Here is a 25,560-nt window from a genome sequence, read left to right on the forward strand (position 1 = left end):
GAAATTTGCACCAAAAATGGTAAAAAAAATGCAAAATTTTCAAAAAATCATAAAAAAGCCTGATTTTCGCCCAAATTTCAAATATTTTTGGTGAAGTTTGTCAAAATTCAAAAAAATGAAAAAACGCTCCCTAGATATTTTTATCTAGTTTTTAAAAATTACGTTGCGTTGCACGAACAAATTTGGGCAAAAAACCCGTTTTTGGGATTTTCTCAAAAATGAGCATTTTGGCCCAAATTGGACCTCACAGATGAATTCAGCAAGTCATTTCCAGTCTAAAAATGTGTACTTTTATATTCTTTAGACTAATAATTTAGCAGTTATGAGGCCCGAAAGTTTTCATAATTCCAGGGTTCAGACCACCCTTAAGAGACGCATTATAACGGGGGTGTGTGGGGGGTAATTAGAAATAGACCTATCACGAGAACCGCCCGACCCGAGAACCGTGAAATCTAGTACTCTAGATAATCTAGAATATCTGAACACCGAAGAGCCACAAGACAAAAGAAAGAAGAAGGCTCGGCATTAGCTGAACATGCTTGCAAAGAAGGCCATGAACCTCTGTGGGACGAAACAACAAAACTGGCACTAGTTTCTCACTTGGGGATGAGGTTGAAATCAGAGTTAATGAAACTTCTACTATCAATAGAAATGACGGCAAAGACATCAGTCGTATGTGGCGCTCTCTATTTTCAAACAACCAATCACAGAGCCGCTAATCTTTATCACATCGTATGTGTCGCTCTCTATTTTCAAACAACCAATCACAGAGCCGCTAATCTGTACCACGTCCGCAATTAAGTGATATAAACGCTCATCGTGCATACAATCGGTCCATGAGTGGCCAAACGGTTCCTGGTCAGTCTTCAGCAAACGGCTCTTTTCAGAGCCACCAAAACCTTCTCTGTTGACAAGGGGCAGTCTTCAGTGAACGGCTCTTTTCAGAGTCATCAGTAGACAATGTCTCATTCTTAGGTACTTTGTCCTGAAGAAGTCAGAGCTACTCCTGACGAAAGCTTGACAGTTCTAAACTTGTCCGACGGCGAACCCGCTAAAACCCACTAATTATAAAGAGATTAATTTACTTCCAAAAGAAATAAAGACATCATTACTGGTATGTCAGTATGGAAAACAATTAAGCAAAATTCATGTCCCTAAGGCACTAGAACCAAATTTGTTTTAGATCGACCGTCAATGCTGCTTCAATGCGAATTGTTATGAACTATCAACCAATTCATTAATCAGTATTAATGAACAGGGGAAAGAAGAATTACGCATCGCACACTAGCACATTTAAACATGAATTTACAAGTGGAAACATAACATGCATAAAAACTCCGGACATACCTGCCTGTGTTGGGACTTGAACCCCAGACCTCTCGCTTGTCCAAATGCTAAATTTATAACAATTGGTCAGTATCAACTCAGGCAAATCAAATATCCATGTGTTATCACAATTAACAATTAGTCAAATTAACTGATTTTATAAATAAAGGATCGACCAAGCATCGATGCATGGTTGATGGAAAGATCAAACTAATTTGTTTCTATTGCCTAACCAAGTATGATTTCATGGATTTATGGTAGCAAAACCTAGTGGTTGAGTGATTGAGCCATATGAACCTCTCGAATGTATATCGCTATACCCCAGTAATAACCCACCTGATGTCATCCCTCTTATTCATCATATCAGGGATCATAGTACAGCTCTGTGGTGATTCTTTCTTAATCTTAACACTCACTCCCCCAAGTGATGATGGAAATCACCCAAAGTTGCCCTAATTGGGCGCTTTTGAAGGCATGTAAGTATAGTACATATTTAGTACATGTATGAACTCAACTGCTAGACCTGTTTTTGAGTTAAAAACAGGGAAAATATGACACAACATCCAATGGGTGAATAACACAAGACATAAATAAACAAAGTTGAGTTTTTGAGGAAATTTTGAATTGCCTAAATCATGCCTATTTTGGGCATGTCATGTTTTCGTAATGGAAGTAATCGATTTTCTCAACAGTGGCATGCTCAAAGTGGATATCATTAAACCATACCATTAGGTCAAAGCATTGAATGTTGGGTTTGTTACCACAAAAGATTACAGCATCAGGGACAACTAAAAAAACCATGTACTCTGATTAAAAGGATGATTGCAATGCAAAAACTGTAATGTGAGTACATGTACATGTACTGCCCATATATATAATTTGAGATATTATATTAATTTCTGTTGTGGAATTTTTCATAGCCTGATAGATTAAGCGTCATGGCTTTTCAAGAAGTTCTGCCGATCAGCAATATGTACATATGTACATATATATCATGCATGTGCTTTTCAAGTATGATAAATTTGTCCACATCAAAATCGATTCTGTGACATATTGAGGAGAGAAGTTGTGAAGAAAAATGTAACACAAACTATTAAATTGGTATGAAAAAATAATACGGTACCGCTACTACAAATATGTTTTTCATATATACTTGGTGGCGATAGTTAAATTAACAAACTGGAACTTACCTGTGTTTGGTGGTTGTTGGATTGCCACCCCTGTGCAAATAATAATTTATATTATGTTAGATTTAAAGTATGATGCCCATAGTCAGGCATGTATTTTATGGAGAGGGAGCTTTGAGGGTGTGAGCTCCCTCCCCACGGTAAAAGTGGGAGGCTGCAAAATAGAAGGGGCAGAAAAAAGAATTATTAACCCTAACAAGGAACATGCTTTTTTGCTATGGCACCCCTGGAAATTGACCTGGGGACCCCTCGGGTGCCACGTACACGATCACCGACCTCATGCCACAGGGGAGTCGGGGGACTTGGTGCCCATAAACGACCTAGTGTGATTACGCAATGCTATCAGGTGGAATGCATGCATGCGCAGTGGGTTTTTTTTGTAAGATTTATGGGTGTTAGGGTTATAGAAAAAAGAGCTGAAAATTATGCAAAAGGTTTAAAATATTGTGAAACCAAGGATGCTAGCGCTTATATAATCCCTTGTTTTTAAGCCCCTAGGTAGCAGTGGCCACATAGTAAACACAATAAAAAAAATAAGGAATCAAATAAAATAGACTATTTTGTGATTTCGAATCATAAACATTAACATGATTAAGGCAAGGTATTGTGCAATGTACATGTATCATTTTAAAGTTTAAAATGAACTGAACATTTAATTGACTAACATTAAAAAATGAAAATTATGAAGCCGAAGTGTTTCCACAAACAAATGTCTTGGAAGAATTTTATGCACTGATATTGATATAATAATGTGTTATAAAATTAATGTGTAAAAATGCTATTGTTCTAAGCCTTGGTGAAGACAATAATGCGCCATATGCCTTACGATCAATTAATTATTAATAGCATCCCAGAATGACTATGTTGATATTAAATGCTTCAAGTTTATGGTTATTAGTTCCCTATCACATAGTAAAATGACAATAGATTTTGAGGTCTTGTATTCGAAAATTTATGATGACAATAGATTGTGAGGTCTTGTGCTCCAAGTTTGTGATTTATGGTAACCCTAAGCCTGTTAAGACAACATTTAGATTGTGAGGTCTTGTGCTCAAGTTATGATTTATGGTAATCCAGAGCCTGGTAAGAGGACATTGGATTCTGAGATCTTTTTCTCAAAGTTATGATTTATGGTAACCCAAAGCCTGGTAAGATGACATTGGATTCTGAGATCTTTTGCTCAAAGTTATGATTTATGGTAACCCAAAGCCTGGTAAGATGACATTGGATTCTGAGATCTTTTGCTCAAAGTTATGATTTATGGTAACCCAAAGCCTGGTAAGATGACATTGGATTCTGAGATCTTTTTCTCAAAGTTATGATTTATGGTAACCCAAAGCCTGGTAAGATGACATTGGATTCTGAGATCTTTTGCTCAAAGTTATGATTTATGGTAACCCAAAGCCTGGTAAGATGACATTGGATTCTGAGATCTTTTGCTCAAAGTTATGATTTATGGTAACCCAAAGCCTGGTAAGATGACATTGGATTCTGAGATCTTTTTCTCAAAGTTATGATTTATGGTAACCCAAAGCCTGGTAAGATGACATTGGATTCTGAGATCTTTTTCTCAAAGTTATGATTTATGGTAACCCAAAGCCTGGTAAGATGACATTGGATTCTGAGATCTTTTGCTCAAAGTTGTGATTTATGGTAACCCAAAGCCTGGTAAGATGACATTGGATTCTGAGATCTTTTGCTCAAAGTTGTGATTTATGGTAACCCAAAGCCTGGTAAGATGACATTGGATTCTGAGATCTTTTGCTCAAAGTTGTGATTTATGGTAACCCAAAGCCTGGTAAGATGACATTGGATTCTGAGATCTTTTGCTCAAAGTTGTGATTTATGGTAACCCAAAGCCTGGTAAGATGACATTGGATTCTGAGATCTTTTGCTCAAAGTTGTGATTTATGGTAACCCAAAGCCTGGTAAGATGACATTGGATTCTGAGATCTTTTGCTCAAAGTTATGATTTATGGTAACCCAAAGCCTGGTAAGATGACATTGGATTCTGAGATCTTTTGCTCAAAGTTGTGATTTATGGTAACCCAAAGCCTGGTAAGATGACATTGGATTCTGAGATCTTTTGCTCAAAGTTGTGATTTATGGTAACCCAAAGCCTGGTAAGATGACATTGGATTCTGAGATCTTTTGCTCAAAGTTGTGATTTATGGTAACCCAATTCCTAGTAAGACTACTAGATTCTGAGATCTTGTGCGTCAAGTCCAAGTTTGTGATTTATGGTATTAAACCCAATGCTGTCAAACAGGTTACACACCTTTAAAATAATATGGTATATCTCCAATGTTATCAGGGGATCAAGTCATGGTTAGTTCTCGAAACAATACTTTTATTCTCTTCATAGATTGATGAATATTATTTTAAATTAGGTACTTACCAAAACTGTGTAGCGTGGTTGCAAGTTCTGTTAATAAAATATATAATAAGAATTTGAATAAGGGTACTGTACTACAACGAGGGTTTCATTAGTTCCATTTTTTAGCACATTTGCAATGCAAATGAGGCTATATGCCGTAGAAGTGACGTAGTTAATCGGATTAACTACCATAGCAAATATAGATGAATACAATTTTGACTATACCGCCCTGCACTACAACGATCACAGGTTACAGATGCATTGAACCATAAATGTCAAAGAAAGCCTGATCACTCGCACCTGAAGATAAGTATCTTTGAAAAGAAATGGAGCTCAGACAAACTGGCATTATAATAAAGGAGAGAAAAAATCAGAACCGTTCGGATTCGAACCAGCGTGCACTGACGATTACATGTCGATCAGCTCACCACCACACGCCACAACAGCTCATGGCGGATCTACCGGCGAATAGAACATGTAATGATTTTATTCACCTTTGATTTTATTGCCATACACCTATTATTCTATTGCATTACATCACAAATATTATTAATTTTTACACCAATCGAGTTTCAAAAATATCTCTAAATTTATCAACCCTTACTAGAAAAGAGCGGTATTGTATTCAATCTGTTTGCTGACATACACAGGTGATTAGTGCAATCTGCTTGTAGTGCAGAGCGATCTATTCAAAAATTGTATTCATCTATTGCTATGGTAGTTAATCCGATTATGACGTCACTTCTAAGGCGTATTGTCATGGTCTAGATTTCTCTGTTTTTTTACTTTCTCTTGCTACACGTACATCGTTTGAGTAATGGAGCTGGTAATTTGAGGGGGCGGTCTTTGCATGATCGTTCATGTACCGTATGTTTTAAAATGTCCTTTTCTAGTAAGGGTTGATAAATGTGGAGATATTTTTGAAACTCGATTGGTGTAAAAATTAATAATATTTGTGATGTAATGCAATAGAATAATAGGTGCATTAAAGTAACACCTCTGCTATTTGGTACATTGGAAAGAAAAAATTGTGTAAATGTTCATTAATTATAATATTTGCATAAAATTGATTCTTGGCAATGTCTGTAATCTAGCTTTTAAGCAAGACATATACCCCATGCTTGATCAAATCTTCATGCAGATTTGTGTTCAGCCTAATTTAAATAGTTGCATTTGTTTAGGGGCTGTGCAATAACTATGAGGCCCCGGGGAGTAAAATTTCCAAATGGCTCGCCAAAAATTGCTCCTCGGCCCGCCACAAATTGCTCCCCCCCCCTCGGACCGCCAAAAGTCTTTGCCCCCCTTTAACATGCCAAATTTTTGGGATCCGAATTTGCAAACCTTAAATGGTTTTAGATGTATGGTGCAAGTGCAGCGAGCAGGAAAATTTGCATATTTAAGCGTTTCCGTACTGTTTTCCTACGCCTTTTTAGAGTGTTTTATTAAAAAGGTGCCAAAATCGCTTGCCCCCCTCTTGACTTGCCAAAAATTGCTTGCCCATCCCTTTCGGCTCGCCAAAAATGTCTTACCCACCCCCCCCCCCCCCCGGCTCATATTTATTGCACAGCCCCTTAGCGTTGACCCAGAATCGCCTACATGTACCAAGAACAATCGGCAATGTTAAAAATGATGAGCTGTGTAGGTTTTAGTTTTAGTCATGTTTGTTATAAACAAAGCTTACCTTGTAAGTTAATTTCTGGTGGACATGATGCTGGAAATAAACGAAAACTAGAGCTAATTGCGCATACACATATACGCGACCTTAGCAATAGCTAATTAACTAGGCCTATGGCTAATCAGCCCAGCTAGCTATCTAGCATGCATGGATGTATTAAGGCATAAACAGCCAGCAGTAGTATAATATGCTGATTTTACTGAGAGGTCTTTTTTGAAATGCACTGTAATTTGAAATTGACCATAGGGACAATGGGAGCAAGGTTAATTTGTTAGCTCACCTATAGCATATGTGAGTTCAAAAGGTCCAGCAGTTTGGTGTATAATTCATTGAAATATACATGTATAACTACAACAGAAGTTTGTAGTATCATATAATTAGACCAAGTAAAATAAAAAACATGTTTCAAGTCCGGGTTTTTGTAAAAAGGAGGAAGAGGGGGCTTTTTATTTTATATTTTCATGGCTAAATCGGTGTGAATACCCATAATTTGAGCTGTTTTAGCATACACAATAATGCCTGGAAAAAGGAGGAGGCCTCTTTTTATTTTTTTGTTCTGAGGATATAGGCCGTCTCCTCTAATTTTCATAAAACCTTCCAAAGTGTTTCTTGTATATTAGCAAGGCTATAGAAATATTTCTGCTTCCTAGATATATTTTTTGAAAAGTTATAACTGAATAAATATATAATTGAAGAAACCTCAAAAAGGAAGCGGGAGGGTACATGAAACATGTTTATTTTTTTATTTGGCCTTATAATTATTAATTATATTTATACATAATTATTTTCCATAGTTGTGAAATCATTTTGTTAACCAAAATTATTCAATATTCATGTAAATATTTCTGTGCAACTTTGGTCATGCGCTATTAGAGTTCGACTTTTTTCCTACATACCGGAAGTAATATCTGCATGACCTTTGACCCCAATGACCTTTGACCCCAATGGATGAATACAATGTGTAATGTTATCATGCTATATTATAATTTGTGGAATGACTTAGCATTTTTAGTAACAGAACAGAAAATCACATCAGCCATAATGACCTTCGTATGACCTTTGACCTCAAGGCTAATGCATGTGTCAAGTGACATCATCTTGCTGTGTAATTCGTGTAAGGAGTAGCAGTTTTAGTAAAAATAACGGGAAATAACATTTTCGGCCATGAATGCCCTTTCCATAACCTTTGACCTTGAGTCGGTCACGTGACATTTGTGCCACCAGCTATTGGTCCTGATGACCAAGTAACATTGTTGTACCATATATATTTGCGACAGCAGCAACATTTTAGGGTATTTGGTCATATCCTGGAAGTATCCCCTTAATGACCTTTGACCCCAATTCTGGACAATAACTTTTAGACACTGGGTATAGCTGATGCATGTACCCAAGTGCCATCATCGTGCTGTATAATCTGTGGAAGAAGTAGCATTTTTAGTGAAATCACGTTTTTGGCCATTGACCGGAAGTGGATGACCTTTGACCTGAAGTTGACCATGTTTCATTTGTCCCCCCACCCAATGGTCCTAATGACCAACTATGGTCAATATGGCTCAAAGCATATGGCTACGGTGGCTCATTATAAGATTGACAGAAAGAAAGAAAGAAAGAAAGAAAGAACTAGAGCAACTGTGCCCTTTGCAAGGGCACGAGGTAAGATAGGCGTATGACTGTGATGACATCATCACGCAGCAATACTGTGCAACGTTAAATTTGACCCGACCTTTCTCTTCGGTTCACCTTTTCGGTTTCATATTCGGAGCAATGTTACATTTGACCTGACCTTTGACCTTGGGTGACCTTTTCGGTTTTACACTCCTCAAGTGTTAGGGATCATTTGCCGCAAGTTGCAGCCTGATCGGAGCAACTTTAAATTTGATCTGACCTTTGAACTTGGATGACCTTTCCAGTTTCATACTTCTCAAGTGTCAGGGATTATTTCCCCCGAGTTGCAGCCCAATCAGAGCAACTTTAAATTTGACCTGACCTTTGACCTCGGATGACCTTTGTGGTTTAATACTTCCCAGGTGTCAGGGATCATTGTCCCCAAGTTACAGCCTCATCGGAGCACCTTCACATTTGACCTGACCTTTGACCTCACATGACCTTTGTGGTATTATACTCTCCAAGTGTCAGGGATCATTTTCCCCGACTTACAGCCCAATTGGAGCAACTTTAAATTTGACCTGGCCTTTGACCTCACATGACCTTTGTGGTTTTATACTCCCCAAGTGTCAGGGATCATTTTCTCCAAGTTACAGCCTGATCGGAGCAACTTTAAATTTGACCTGACCTTTGACCTCACATGACCTTTGCGGTTTCATACTCCCCAAGTGTCAGGGATCATTTTCCCCGACTTACAGCCTAATTGGAGCAACTTCAAATTTGACCTGACCTTTGACCTCACATGACCTTTGTGGTTTTATACTCCCAAGTGTCAGGGATCATTTTCCCAGAGTTACAGCCCAATCGGACCAACTTCAAATTTGACCTAACCTTTGACCTCACATGACCTTTGTGGCTTCATACTCTCCAAATGTCAGGGATCATTTTCCCCGACTTACAGCCTAATTGGAGCAACTTCAAATTTGACCTGACCTTTGACCTCACATGACCTTTGTGGTTTCATACTCCCCAAGTGTCAGCGATCATTTCCCCCGACTTACAGCCCAATTGGAGCAACTTTAAATTTGACCTGACCTTTGACCTCACATGACCTTTGCGGTTTCATACTCCCCAAGTGTCAGGGATCATTTCCCCCGACTTACAGCCCAATTGGAGCAACTTTAAATTTGACCTGACCTTTGACCTCACATGACCTTTGTGGTTTTATACTCCCAAAGTGTCAGGGATCATTTTCCCCGACTTACAGCCTAATTGGAGCAACTTCAAATTTGACCTGACCTTTGACCTCACTTGACCTTTGTGGTTTTATACTCCCCAAGTGTCAGGGATCATTTTCCCCGAGTTACAGCCCAATCGGAGCAACTTGTAATTTGACCTGACCTTTGACCTCACATGACCTTTGCAGTTTAATGCGGTCATATTTCAACATTTTACTTACCCCCCCCATTATTCACCATTATTGCGTCATCTGTAGAAACTATAAAGTGGGATTATTGATTTTCATAAATGCATCATGGGAAGGCGTGATGCAGTTTTAGCCAAGATATCACCCCCCCCACACACACACACCCACCCCAACCAGTTCCGATACATTTCTTCAAGAAAGAAGAAAAGTACGTGTGTGCAGTACCAGTGCAGCACAAAAGCTTTTATAGTACTAATACCACTGCATCACTAACCTCACAATATTCAGATCAAATCTGATTGAATGAAGTCATTTCCCACAATAGCCTATTTCACAACCACATGTAATAGCTTCTAATACCATTGCCATCTCTACATGTACATGTACAAACAACTGCAATCACACCTATTTAAAGATATGACTATCTCAAGCAATGCATAATACTGTTGTAGCTGTTTATATCTAGCATACAGGCATCACATCACAAGTTACACTCAAGATATGTAACAAAATTGGCATCTGAACATACCTCAGTTTGTTTCGTGTGAATGGCCCACTTGCGGTTTCATACACCACAACTGGGCTGTTCCAGTTGAAATTCGTACAACCTCTGCGGAAGACATTATCTTAATCTCCCACACAGGGAGTGCGAATTTCGAATGGGCCTACCTGAATGGGTGACTCCGTTTGTAATATTCACTCCCTGTGTGGACGACTCAAGTCATGTCTAGCATGAAGGGTGTATGGATTGCAGTTGGAATAGCCTACTAGACGAAAATTTACACGTTTTGATGTATGGCTTGCAGTTGCAATAGCCAGGCGGCGAGTGGCATGATAGAGCCGGCAACTTGTGAAACCGCCCCCGGCCGTATGACATTTCCCACACGGTTGCCGATGGAAATTTACTGAATTTAGAGAATGCATGGCATTCACCACCTGTCACTAGACCAATCCTGACGAACATTTACACATTTTCAAGCACAGACAGCAGAACCATTGTCTGTGGTTATCTCTTGTTTATCAAAACACTAGACTACATGTCTCCATGTTTTGCCCCTAATTATAATGGGGGTGCGGCACATATGAGGCAAAAGTGACCATTTTGGACCCCTGTGACCCCTGGATGACCTCCGATATTAAAACATTTTAAGACTTTTGTAGCCACCTACCCAATACGGCTTGGGTATGCGTTTGGTCGAAATCCGATCACGGATGTAGCACAAGTAGTAAATTGTGAGAAAGAAAGAAAGAAAGAAACAGCAAGAAAAAAATAAGTTAGGCTGCACGCCTAACTTAAAGAAACAAAGAACTTGACAGAAACAGACCTTAGCAATTTTGCAAATTGCTAAGGAAATAAATTAAATTTTTTGTTGCCATGGCTAAATTTGAACCTTGAGAAAAAAGAGATGTAAATTTTATTCCATATTCTGGGCAGTACTTCATTCAAATATGTTTTGGGACTTTAACATGATTACGGGGCAGACTCCATACATCATAAATTTGTAGATCTGTTAGAACCGTCAATGTGGATATTAGCTACTATGTGTTCAGTTTACTGCCATTATGTATATTATCAGGAGTTCTAATATTTGATGAAATTTAGGCTCTTAGGTCTGCATGATATGACACATCAAGGGAATCCAAATTTCATACACATTTTTTTAACATGTTTCATTCTGTATTTTGAATGGAGTAGACAGTGGGGGTAAATCAGGTTATTAATAGATCAATATCATTTCGGTTTGGTTTGAAGAGTATGTTGATATTTTAGTCTTCTAGAAATTGTTATGAAATCATATTATTAGTTATTGTATCAAAAATTTTAAATTAACTTACTTGAACTGGAGCTGCCAATTGTGTCTATCTGCATACCTGTGTAAATCATTAAGGTTATAAATATTTATAGGTTAATACGTATCACTTGCTGGTGTGCACTCACACGTGTATTGTCATTGGAAAAACAAATCAATGAAGGAAATCCCATGCCTGTTTTAAATGCGTACAGTCCCGAGAGTCCAGTACTTGTGATCCAAATGTAGGCCTATATCAGGATGTTTCAAGAAATGCATAGTATATGTGACCATCCTCCACAACTGAGCCCGGATGGTCACATATGAAGAGCTTATTTCCAAACCGTGTTAAGTCCACAAGATTCACTTTGAAGAAAATCAGGAATTTTCTTTATGGCAATGAAAAAAAGTTTGATTTCTATAAAATTACAATGAAGTGAAGGTGACATATATAGGACCATAAAAACATGTTAAGTTAAAATCTAGAGACTTATGATTTTTTTTAATGAATTAATTTGTTTTAAAAATAGCATGGACTTAACACGTTTTGACACAAAACGCAATTTCTGGCATGGACTTAACATATTTTGACACAAAAGATAGTATCTGTAACACAGAACTAACCATATTTTTCTCAAACTAGTCTTAAAAGAAAACAAATTTATTAAAAACATACAAAATGTGATTCTCTCAACTATAGAACACAATTTTGCCACAAAACACCTTGCATCTCGAACCCCCTCCTGCAGGCCCATTTTTACCAAAATTTGACGTTTAAAATAGTTCAAAATTCAAAACTTAGTTGAATTGCATTTCTCAGAATTAAATAAACATCATTTCACTGACAATAAGTGATGACCTGAAATATCCACTTGTTTTATCAAATCACAAATATTTCCCCCTCCCCCCATGCTGCCACCCTAATCTCATATTGACTTCATAAGTTTTTAAGTTTTTTTATACCTTTAACTTTAAAATTATACCTTGAATTTAGTAGCACATTTTGATAATCATACAAAATAATAATATCAAACCATCCTCTAACATTAATTCTACCATCACAGCCTCTCCCTCTCCCCCTTCCCACCCTATTCATGTCTTTCTGGAGGTATCTATCAAATATTTCAGAAATCCCATACAAACTGAGCCTACTAATATAAAACAACAACAACAACAACTTTTTATGCAGACCAAATTCATGTATACTAGTCTCAGGACCAAACAAGAACGTTGGTGATTAACTATTGGAAGCCCTATGCCGTGCTACTTGCCTACAAGCTGCCCACAAGGGCAGTGTTCGTGGACTTAACACAGTTTGCTACAAAACTGGATTGGACTTAACACGTTTTGGAAAAAAATCGATACTTTGTGTGTCAATATTTCGGAACTTGACTAATTTTGGGGAAAAACAAACACATTGCTGGATAGCCCTAGTTACTCACTACCCATTTTCATCAAAATCTCAATTTTGAAGGTGGGTGGACTTAACACGGTTTGGAAATAAGCTCTTCATATAGTGATGGCACACAGTGATTCCCCCTTCCAAGTTTTACTCATTTTGTCTATAGATGCGTAACAGTAGACTTCTCCATAGTCAACTTGTGCATACTCTTGATATTACATTTATTTGTATTAATTTGTGTACAATTGATAGATTTTCACATATATAGTCTTTTCCATGTTTCAGTCACCATACTCCCTCTGTTTGTTAATTAGCTTCCTAAGTGGACTTCTTAATAGCTCTTACTTTTAGATTAAGGTTTACATGCTTAATTAACATGGCTGTCTATGGATGATATTGTCGAATTTCCGGCCTACTGAAATTGGCCATGATGTAATGCATCTTTAAATGGACCTGGCTTGTGATTGGTCGTTAGGCCGGGGGGGGGGGTAAGATGGGAATCACAAATATTTGTTTTGCCCATACACAACAGTGCCATCTAGTTGGTTGAATATTAATCACATTCACCTGAAAAAAATAAAGTACCTACCACAACTGTTGAGAGCCGCTGTCAACTCTGTTGATAAAAACAATAACAATGTTTCGTTTCATTAGTTCATCTGATAAACAGCATAATAAAATATGCTGGTGAAATATGTCAAACACATTTTAAGTTCTATAGAAATGTGTTAAATATTAGGCTTAGATTAATTAATATAGTAAATTCAGCAAAATTTTATACTTTGAGCCCCTCGTCAACATAATATGTATCAAGAATTTTATAATCACTAGAACAGTTGAAAAGTTCAATGTAAATTAACTTAAAATAGCAACGTGTATGAGTAATGTTGGTTGTGTGATATCAAGCTTACCTTCAGTTAATGTTATCGTAATTGTAGATGGTGCTGCAAAATAATTTATAAAATGATATATAATTATAAAGATGTGAAAGGTGATCAGATCGATATAGCCTCATCCCTAATGTGCGTGTGGTATTTTTTTATTTGGGGTCAAAGGTCATTAAGGGGTCACTTCCGGTATAACACAAAACACCTTCAAACTTTTATCAGCCAAGAAAAACAGGAGATAGAGTGATGGTATGTTCACACATGAATTTTGTTTACCTAATGTATATGTGGTATTTTTTATTTGGGGTCAAAGGTCATTAAGGTCATCACTTCCGGTATAAAAAGAAATACATTCAAAAAATTCTATCAGCTAAGAAAAAAGGTCATTAAGGGGTACAATCTTGCAATTGCATTATATGGACATCTGTAAGGGGTATGTGGCTCAAACTCGGTGACAGCAAATCTGATGACCAGGGAAACATTTTGTAGGGGTCAGGCCGTAGGTCATGCAGAGGTCAAGTTGTAGAAATGCATTTTGTGGACATCTGTAAGGGGTCCGGGGCTCAAACTTGGTGACAACAAACGTAATGATCAAGAGAACATTAAGAAACACTGCAGTGGGCAGGTTAAAGGTTATCTTAGAATTCCATTTTCTGGGCATCGTAAGAAGTATGTACAGGGCTCAAACTTTGTGACAAGAAACCCTCAAGACCAGCAGAACATTAACCCTAACAGGATGGTATACTGCAAAATACTACTTGATATATGCGCTGTTCGTGCATGCATCCCACGTGGTGTGATGACGCAATCGCCCTAAATGATATATAGGCACGGTTTCGCTGGCCAGCGAAGCCCAAGACCCGTGGCAAAGTGTCGCCGACCCATTGCCTGGCATGCAAGGGGTCTCGGGTTCGAATCCCACCCAGAGCAAACAACTTCTTTCCTTCTTTTCTCTTTATTCCTTCCTTCTTTCCCTTCCCGTCGCCAAAAAGCCCTTAGGCGGTTAGGGTTAGGTTACCACTATCGAAACTCATTATAGGCTTCCTTAACCCTAACAGGACGGTGTACTACAAAATACTACTTGATATATGTGCTGTTCGTGCATATATCCCATGTGGTGTGATGACGCAATCGCCCTAAGTGATATATAGGCACGTTTCGCTGGCTAGCGAAGCCCAAGACCCGTGGCAAAGTGTCGCCGACCCAGTGCCTGGCATGCGAGGGGTCTCGAGTTCGAATCCCACCCAGAGCAAACAACTTCTTTCCTTCTTTTCTCTCTTTATTCCTTCCTTCTTTCCCTTCCTGTTGCCAAAAAGCCCTTAGGCGGTTAGGGTTAGGTTACCACTATCGAAACTCAATATAGGCTTCCTTAACCCTAACAGGACGGTATACTACAAAATACTACTTGATATATGCGCTGTTCGTGCATATATCCCATGTGGTGTGATGACGCAATCGCCCTAAGTGATATATAGGCACGGTTTTGCTGGCCAGCGAAGCCCAAGACCCGTGGCAAAGTGTCGCCGACCCGGTGCCTGGCATGCGAGGGTCTCGGGTTCGAATCCCACCCAGAGCAAACAACTTCTTTCCTTCTTTTCTCTCTTTATTCCTTCCTTCTTTCCCTTCCCGTCGCCAAAAAGCCCTTAGGCGGTTAGGGTTAGGTTACCACTATCGAAACTCAATATAGGCTTCTAGCTTAACCCTAACAGGACAGTATACTACAAAATACTACTTGATATATGCGCTGTTCGTGCATATATCCCATGTGGTGTGATGACGCAATCGCCCTAAGTGATATATAGGCACGGTTTTGCTGGCCAGCGAAGCCCAAGACCCGTGGCAAAGTGTCGCCGACCCGGTGCCTGGCATGCGAGGGGTCTCGGGTTCGAATCCCACCCAGAGCAAACAACTTCTTTCCTTCTTTTCTCTCTTTATTCCTTCCTTCTTTCCCTTCCCGTCGCCAAAAAGCCCTTAGGCGGTTATGGTTAAGGAACATTATGCATGGGTCAGGTCAAATGTCATCTGGGCTCAAATCTTAGAATTGTATTATCTGGGCATCTGTAACACGTATATGGGGCTCACACTCGGTGACAAAAAACTTCATGACCAGGGGAACATTTTTGAAACATTTTGTAGGGGTCAGATCCAACACCAACATGCCCCAGCTAGGTTTGTGGTCTATGACCACCATTTGCCACTAGTTCCTGTTGTTTTGCAAAGTCTTTAATTGCGCATATCTTTGGAACTGGTTGTTCATTTTCAATATGGTTTTCTGCAAAATGCAGCTTTGTTAATGTTGTTTACTATCCTATTAACTGAAAATTTAATATTTCAGAGTTCCGAATGATATTGCTTGATTGCATCACATGCATTGTATATACCATGTACACACCTGGTTCACTATCTCCCATCTCTACCACTGGTGCAGTTTTGTCCGTCATGATGACAGCACCTAGATACAAAAATAAAGGTTACAATTTACAAATGAATGGGGAACATTGATAATCTTTTGTGTAACACACATTAAGGGCGCTGGTAGCAACGTTTGGATATTTTTTGTGGGACATGAGAGCAGATAATTATATCAAATTAATACAGGGTGGCCCAGAATGATTTATACCGGGAAAGGTGGAATTTGTTAGGTATGAACAGCATTTCTATTGGTCATATTGTTTTACATTTTAAGTTTTATATGTATTTAGCTTTCTCAGATTTTTTAGATTTTAAAACTTGTTGATGTAGACGCATCAACATCAGCTCAAGTGCATTATTTTTATCTAATTTCTCGAGCAACTAGTAATACGCGTTCATTAACCTATTTCATACAAAAAAAGAAGAAAAAAAACACATGATGATATTTGCTGTTTTTATAACCAAATTATCACTAAAAATATTGGAAAATAGAACCAAACATAAATACATGTAATGCATCAACCCGCCCGGAAGATGAATCGATCCTACGCGACGCGAACGCATGAGAAAGCACTGCGCGTAGCATGCTGAGTGCACATACACAATCAATGCATGGTTTGGATTTTTCACGATAATCATGATATTAAATAATACGATCGGCGATATTAAAATTCCATGCATTGTAGGTGCTGCACTGACAGCAATTTTTTTTCGGTTTTACCTCAATTGTTTGGCTCAAAATTAAAAAACTAACATTTAAATAGGAATCCATTTTTGATGCAAATCATAGATTATTGTTTTAATGCCCACTTTTCCAGACACAAATAAGCCGCGCTGAGGTGATGTATGCGATATTCGCACACATGTCCAAAGGCGATGAACTGATCAAGTTTTTTTCTTAATTGGAGACGCAGAAACACTTTTAAAGGGGAAAAGGAAATGGTACTAAGATGATTGGTATTTTTAGTTGTGGATGAGGGAAGTAAAAGTAATAAGAATGTTGTACTGGGTTCATTCGTATATTTTCATGGCTAAACATTGTGCCCTTGGGCTATAAAAGTCCTTCAGGGATTCAATCATGTCTCACAGTTGCACCGATTAACAACGATGCATCCGCGTCGTCTGAGTAGTTTAACCACGCAGACGCGCCAGACTCGAGTTGTTAATCAGTGATGAACAACGGTGAAACATGATTGAATCCCTTTCAACAACGAAACAAGCTAAATGTCCATTTCACATGATTCTTTCATTCGGATATTATCCGTTTGTCATTGCCACTCAACCTTACAAAAAGATCACGATATTTCTGTTGATATCAACAATAAAACTAAAAGAATAAAGCGGTAATATTTAGCTGCTACCTCCAACATAAGAGAGTTCATGTTTACACAGTATATGTTCCAGGCATGGCAAATTTTACGCTCCAATGCGTAAAGCGTAACCTTGCATTCGCGTATACGTTACTGAACTGTGGATTCATCACGGATTGGCTCCTGTACAAAGGTATAGAAAGAGTTGTTGAACAGACAATGTTTTATTTGTCATAAAAATATATCAATGAACCCTGCATGATTGCCAGAATCCAGCATTTTAATTCAATGTGTTTATTATACACATGATATATAATTAAGATATTCTTTTGTACTTATTCTTGTTATATCTTAGATTCATGATGAGCTGGAATTGATGATAATTGACTGACCTACATTTCTCTCGATCTGCAAGAGGTGCACTTGAGGTGAAAAGATGATTCCAGTGTGGTTGTCATCTACTTCAGGGAACACAAAAGCAGCTAGCTAGCAAAAAGGTCAACCTCCCCAATTATTATCTGGACTAAAACGAATTCAGTAAGGGGCTGTGCTATAATTATCAGCCCTGGGGGAATTTCAAACGGCTCGCCAAAATCGCTTGCCCTCCCCTTGCAGGACAATTTGCATATTTAAGCGTTTCCGTACAATTTTCCGAAGCCTTTTTAGAGCGTTTTATTTAAAAGGCGCCCCAAGAATGTGGGCCAAAAATTGCTTGCCCCCCCAATTTTGCCCTCCCACCAGCGCTCATAATAATTACACAGCCCCTAAGAGATTACATATTGGGTGCCCACCTAAAAAAAAATGACCTTGTGTTTTATTACACAATCACTTAGTTCATTTACCAATTTCTTTTTTAACAACCATCTAGTGCATTCGAAGCCATACGTACAAGTACCGGTAGTTACAAGAAGATAGCGTCTACACAAAGGCACTATATGCAATCACTCTTTTTATTTGTTTTAATATTTCTACATAGTATGCATCATTTCCGCCATTGTGTTATTTAATGTTTTGTTATTTTCTACAAATGCCCGGGTGATGTGCTAGTAAACTCTCCCCTGGTATATTATATTATTTTGTTGGATTGCATTTTCGCGAATTATTTTCCGTGCAAGATTGTTATCATCTTATTATAATTACAACTCTTCATCACATACTCCGTGCATTATGGTTTATATCATCATCATTGTCTTCACATACATGCATTTTTCGAACATTATCTGAAATTGACTCGGACAATTATATTTTTTACTCAGTGTGTATATTTGATTTTTGGTGTTTTTACTCTTAATCACTTTGTATTTTATTCTCCTGCTTGTTTGATTTGTAATTTTTACAATGTTATTTGATTTTTGTAATTTTACAGGCCTATTATTGCTTTGATGCATAATACTTTCATTTTGTTTGATTTATGCTCTCGTGAATCTTGCTGTTGTGCATCCTAGCAAAGTATATATCATTGTTTTTTGCATTTTGCACAGTTCGTTACTTGGTATTCGCTCTCATGTTTTCCATTTCCTGTGCACACTGCATTTTTCGGTGTTAATTAGTATCAGTTTCTTTTTGCTTTGCATTACATTATTTCCCCATAATTGGGTTGTTGCTTTTGATGTATGCCCACTTGTTTCTTTTGGTTTTGCTCACGTGATTGTTTGTAGTGGGCCTACATTATTAGCTGTTTTAGTTTTTTTGCTTTTCTTGTGCTTGTTATTATCATGTTAGACCGATGGTATTTGCTTATTATTATATTAGCCCAATGGTAATTGCATTGTTGTTTTATTGTTTTGCTCTTGCTCGTTCACCTCTTCCTTTGCAATTCCCATCACGGTTTTTGTCTATATATTTGTTGGTAAATTTTGCTTCAAATATTTTGCTTTTTGCACAGTTAATTTTTGTGGCCTTTGCTCTTGTGTTCCCGTTTCCTGTGCAGATTGCATTTTGGTGTTAGTTTAAATTTTTTTGCGCAGATATATATTTTTTATTCATTCATATTGTTTGTTGCTCTTGGTGTACGCCCGCTCAGTTTTGATTGTTTTTTTTACTCTCGTGAATTTGTTGTGGCGGGCTTACATCATTTGCCTTTTGCTGTTAGCCAGTTGGTTAGTGCAATGTGTTTCTGCATCTTCTGCTCGTTTATCATTCCTTTAAAAATTGCATTACCCATCTTGGTGTTGTTGTATTTTTCTTTTATCTTATAAATATTATCTCGTGATTATCTTATTTTTCATATTAATTTGTTTTTATGATAATGTTATCTGTACTTTTTATTGATGTTTTTATATTTTATCTGTACTATTATATTTTGTTTTAATATTGTTCAGTGCTTTGTGATCTTGTTTGATGTAAATGCGCTATATAAAAATAAAGTATTATTATTATTATTAATATTACATTAAATTGGAAAATGAATTTGATATTTGGAATGTACACAATTAGTCCTTTCATAAAATATAGTTTGTTAAGCCCATATGATATACAGGGGGTGAAAAAAGTTGTATTTTAAATTGCTTAATTTACATTTTTGATTATAAAAATCTATGATCTAATGATATATTCCCAATAAGACCCAATTTTTTTGGTGTTTTGGGAAAAACATCCATATCTTCAATACAAAAGGTCAAAATTTTCAATTGATCGTCGGCTTTTATCCCACCTACATACACTTTCATCAGATTTATGAGGTTTACTTCGATTACTGTTAAATATCAAAAATATCAATTTTTAATCATTCTGTTTTTAAATATATTTTTATATATTTCATATCATGATTATGTCAATGATGATCACCTGCAGACAAGAGCAACCAATGGACAACTATTTTGATAGACCTTTTTTTCCGTGACGGGATTGGGTCTACTACAGTATTGATGAACTAGAAAATACATAAAAACAAAGCTAATTTATATACTGTTAGTATACAGGGTGTCCCAGAAAAAATTACCAATGAACGTAAGTCGAGAAATAGACATCAGAATCATGAAGTTTAAAATGTAGCGCATAGCCTATTGTATTGTGCATGACATACGAAAATTTTATTTGATTCGGTTGACTGGTTGCGAAGAAATCAACGATTACATAATGCGTGCACCAATGCAGTTCATTCCAAGTTTGATCAACATGTGCTTTTTTATACTCGCTCACTGCTTCCTAAAGTTTGTGTATCTCATTGAATTTAGTCCACATTATCTATTTTATAATCCGACGTTATTATGTTATTCATGCTTTCACTGAAGATGAATAATAGTTTGTCCGAGACAACTTTGATTTCTGCAATTTGAAGCTTTCCAACTTTAATTCTTTTGATTGTGCAAATTATGTTATATTTTAACTTTCCAAAGAACATTTAAGCCAAGAATGACAATGATCAAGTGCTTACAGCTTTACGTGTGATTTTTGATACCATGTACATGTAACATTAATGTTGAAGTTTTAAAAGATTATATCTTGGAAATATTCCAAAAACATTAATGTGTCTGACAAATTTTTCATGCCAGCTGGAAATCTAAATGCAATAATTCTTTTTTATTTATATCAATACAACATTAACGAATAAAGATATATACAAGTACCAAGCATCATTTTACATGCAAGCTTTTTTTTCTTCAATATAGTGCAGTTTTTCAAATTTGAACAAAACCTAATTTAATGATTTGCAAGAAACAGATTGTTTAAAAAGAACGAAAAGGATTTCACCGAACAAAATATGAAACCCATTGACAGTTAACCACTATAGTGCGCATTGTGTTGAATGATCTTTCTTTCAAACTTGGAATGAAGTGAATTGACGCGTGTGTTATGTAATCGCTCATATCTTCGCAATCAGTCAACCGATTCCAGTAAAATTAGAGTAAAAGATGCAGAATAAAATGGGCTATACGCTGTTTTTTGGATTCTGATGTCTATTTCTCGACTTGCGTCCAAATTCATTCGCGCTGTAATTTTTTTGGGACACCCTGTATATTAAATGTAAATGCCCTATTTTGACTTAAATACACAGAGCTAGCAGACTATGTTAGCACATCTGTGACAATGACAATGTACCAAAATCTGAATCACTGAATGGGCCTTTAAGGTGGTATAAATTTGACTTTTTCTGCATTTTTCTCATGTACCTCATTTTATTAACACAATGAACCACTTGTCTTGAATCACAGACATTTATGAATTCCTTGCCCCTATAATATACATAATTTTTATGCCTCCACTGCGAGACATACTGTGTTTGCACCTTCCGTCCGGATGCTGTATCTCAAGCATGGATGAGCGGATTGACTTCTGCAGATTTTCAGGATAGGTGGGTCATGATCAAAAACTCTGGCTACTTTTTTTGGGTGGGGTTCAAGGTCATATACTGGGCTCAAAGGTCAATCCAAGGTCAAATTACAAAAACTGTCGTATGGGCATGAAACTTGATGTCTAACCGTCAACATTTAGAGCCAAATTTGTGAAAGGTCATGTTGGGGTCACCAAGGGGTCATATGAGGTCAAATTATCCAATCATCCAAAAAATAAGATGGGATCATGTTGGCGCACATTTTTATTGCGGGTCAAAGTTCCAGTTTTGTGCTGCACATAGGGAAATATGCGTCACTTTGGCACAAAGCTTGACCTTTGACCTCTTTTACATTAGTGCGCCCACTTGATCCCAAGTAGCTGTTACTTTTTTTTGTCTACCAGTTGCCAAAGAAGCTAGAAGATGAAAAAGAAAATTGGGATCTTGTTGGCACATCTTTTTGTGATGCAGTAAAAAGCCCACATTGTGCTACGCGTCATTATGAGGGGAAAATAGGGCAATTATTGACCTCCACAATGAGGCTAAGTCCATTTTCGAAAAATATGAAGATCAAGAGATCCCAGGCTAATTTTTTTCAGTACTTGTAGAGAATTACCTCTTTGATGAAATGTTATTCGGAGAGTCAGGTGACGTTGGCGCGCAATAGTACAGGCATGTAAAAATGTGCGAAAATAGGAATTTTTGACCTCGGTTAACTATGTGCGCCATCGAAATCCCAAAAAAATTTTGCTGAAAAATGAAACTTACCATTGAGGTCTTTAATTTCAAACTTGTTCGGACTTGGGATCTTGATGGCGCAGCCCGTTATGATGCTTTGAAGTTTGCACGAGGGCGCTTTTCATCAAAAAGTTGGATTTGCTGTTTTGTGCGCCATCAAGATCCCAACCTTTTTTATTGGTTTTTGTAATGTTATCATTTGGTACTTTACAAAAATGCAGGTTGGGATAATGATGGCGCATGATGTTACACACCTCCAAAGTTTACCATTTGCAAGTAAATAAAATTTAAAGTAAGGCTCAGAGAGGGTGAAATTTCAAGAATGTTTTTAAGCTGAACGAGGGCGCTGTGCACCATCATATTTTACATAAGTGTTGTTGGTGTTAATATGTACCAAAATTCTTTTTTTTTTGTATCACAACCCCCCTGATTTGGGTACATAATAAGGGAGACTGGCTCTTAATAAACAAGTCGATTCATACAGAGATCATCTGATTTTGATGCCATCTGAGGCACTGTAGACGGAATCATTTTTGATTTTCTAGAAAAGTGACACTGGTTGTGATTTATGATGTTTCCCTATAAGTAATTTTTTTGTTAAATGTAACATTTTTTGACAATTTAGATGTTATCCATTCAACTTTGTACTTTATCATGATCATGAGTCATGACCCACAGAGATGCTTTTTCCTGAAGTGAGATAAGATGCATTGTATTTTCAATTGATTATCATGTCGGACGAAATTTGTCAATTTTTCCATTATTGCATCTGTAATAAATAGAGGTCAATATTTTTAAAGTATATACAGCATATGACCTTATCTGATAATGCAGGCAAAAAATATGAAATTTTGAAAAGTTGCCAAAAAGTCTACATTATTCCGTCCGACATGATGCATTCAGTCCGACATGGCCCATTTTTGAGATTGCTGTTTCCATGCCAATGATTGTTGAATAAAATTGTATGAGAAATTTAATATATGAATGTTCCTTTGTTTATTTGGCAGTGTATAAGATATTGTTGTAACTTTCGATATAATATACCCCCGGGAATATACCAATTTGAATGTCAAAAGCCTGGGAACCCCATTTCTATCGATTCCGTCCGACATGGTCACTTTTTTCCGTCCTACGCGAAGTCATCAAAGATTTTCCAGACAACACTGCCATAGCATGATCTAGCTATATCCATGTGAAATAAAACCAGTCCAGTACTTCTGGAACTAAAGTGACAGCCATTTAAATTCTGTCTGACATGATTACAACATTTTTGAAACAAACCCCTTTTCACCGTTGATATATTCAGTGAGAAAGACAAAGATAAAAAAGACTAGTTTGCGTCTGACGTCACTGTCAATCAAAATTCTCTACGATCTTTGATTGGTTATAAACAGCGCGTACAAGGAAGGTCGATTTATCTGGTGCTGATCAGAGAAAAGGAATAGCAGTAAATGGCGAAAAACTTTTTACAAGGCAAAAAGCAAAAGGCATTGTTGATGACATGGTGCCTTCACAAAAGAAAGTTTCCTACTATTAAGACATAACTTTTGATATGGTTTGTATGTTTGAAGGTACAAAATTAACAATAAGGCGCTCGTTTTATCGCCGTGTTCAGCAATTAACTCATTCATCATGCCCTCTACCTTTTTGGCCATGAAAAATAAAAACATCAACATCACAGAAAATAGTAGTGTAGGCCTAATATGTTATAGGAGAAAAATTACGCCCCTTAATAAAGATGATATTTTTAAAGGCATCCCTTCAGAGGGTTAAAACAGACTATAGAAGGTCCCCATTGTGCATCAGGCACGGTTGACATGAGTCTACTTCTGTGCTTGGTAGGATCCACATGCGTGTTTGTGAACGGTCACTTCAAGCTCCTTATTTATGGCTTCTACTGTTTCTCATTTTTACATTTCGTTAAAGCTTTAGGCTATAAGGGGTGGTGCAATAATTATGTGTAGGGCCTACCCCCCGGGGTGGTGAATTCTCAAAATGGTCTGCCAAACTGAATCGCTCCCCCCCCCTCTGGCCGTGCCAAAACTCTTTTCCCCCCCTTTTGACATGCCAAAAAGCCTTTGCCCCCCCCTGTGGATGTGGCAAAAAATCTTTGCCCCCTTACCAATGCAAGATTTTGGGGAACCTGAATTTACAACCTTAAATTGTCTTTAGGCCTACCATAGGCCTAATGCGAGCGCAGCGAGCAGGACATTTTGCATATATTTTAACATGTTCCTAACGTTTTTCTACACCTTTTGAGAGCATAATATAGAAACGGTGCCCAAAATATCTGTGCCAAAAATTGCTTGCCCATCCCTTTTGACTTGCCAAAAATCGCTTGCCCCCCCTTTCGACCTGCCAAAAATGCTTGCCCCCCCCCCTTTTTGGCCTGCCAAAAAATCTTTGCCCCCCCCTATAATTCACCACCCCGGGGTACACATAATTATATTGCACCACCCCTAACATGATGTAGGCCTATCCACTGTATACTATCACATGCATGCATGCTGTGTGTCATCATCGGCATGCATGTTATCAAGAAGCATAGCTTTAATCCTATTTCTTGTTTATTTAGCCTACCTTAATTTTGTTCCCGTTTCTTGGCAATCTCGAATAGGTCTATTAAATCCGAAAACAAAGTTCAAGAGATAATGGCGGCTTCTGACGAATATTTAAACCAAAACGGTGGCATAAAATGGACGCCGGCCGTACCACAATAATATTTTAGATTTTATTGGATGAGGTCGAGGAGATGCACTTTGACCGTAATCAAATGCACAAACAAAGATCTCCTTCTTAGCTAATCTCGCTAACCGGTGATTAAGATGAGGGCGTCAATGCAATGTCATGAAATGTCGGGTCACGAAATGCCGTTTCGCTCGCCCGGGTCGTGAAATGTCAAAAGCCGTCACGAAATGTCTCTCTCTCTCTCTCTCTCTCTCTCTCTCTCTCTCTCTCTCTCTCTCTCTCTCTCTCTCTCTCTCTCTCTCTCTCTCTCTCTCTCTCTCTCTCTCTCTCTCTCTCTCTCTCTCTCTCTCTCTCTCTCTCTCTCTCTCTCTCTCTCTCTCTCTCTCTCTCTCTCTCTCTCTCTCTCTCTCTCTCTCTCTCTCTCTCTCTCTCTCTCTCTCTCTCTCTCTCTCTCTCTCTCTCTC

At 37.7% G+C, this 25,560-nt stretch overlaps 1 protein-coding gene across 1 annotated transcript in view; it reads right to left on the reverse strand.

Annotated features, from left to right (window-relative positions):
* LOC140170535 (uncharacterized) overlaps positions 1–25,108 on the reverse strand; it is a 26,997-nt gene extending 1,889 nt beyond the window's left edge. Inside the window, exons 1-8 of the mRNA XM_072193885.1 lie at positions 24,989–25,108; positions 16,068–16,127; positions 13,700–13,732; positions 13,378–13,404; positions 11,433–11,468; positions 6,572–6,601; positions 4,912–4,938; positions 2,517–2,546 (exon numbers count right to left, since the gene is read on the reverse strand). Of these exons, the coding sequence (XP_072049986.1) occupies positions 2,517–2,546; positions 4,912–4,938; positions 6,572–6,601; positions 11,433–11,468; positions 13,378–13,404; positions 13,700–13,732; positions 16,068–16,116 (232 nt within the window). The 5' untranslated portion in view covers positions 16,117–16,127; positions 24,989–25,108. The remainder of the gene's footprint in view (positions 1–2,516; positions 2,547–4,911; positions 4,939–6,571; positions 6,602–11,432; positions 11,469–13,377; positions 13,405–13,699; positions 13,733–16,067; positions 16,128–24,988) is intronic.
* Positions 25,109–25,560: the final 452 nt, after the last annotated feature.

This window comes from Amphiura filiformis, chromosome 14 (assembly GCF_039555335.1).
Source record: "Amphiura filiformis chromosome 14, Afil_fr2py, whole genome shotgun sequence".
Classification (NCBI taxonomy): domain Eukaryota; kingdom Metazoa; phylum Echinodermata; class Ophiuroidea; order Amphilepidida; family Amphiuridae; genus Amphiura; species Amphiura filiformis.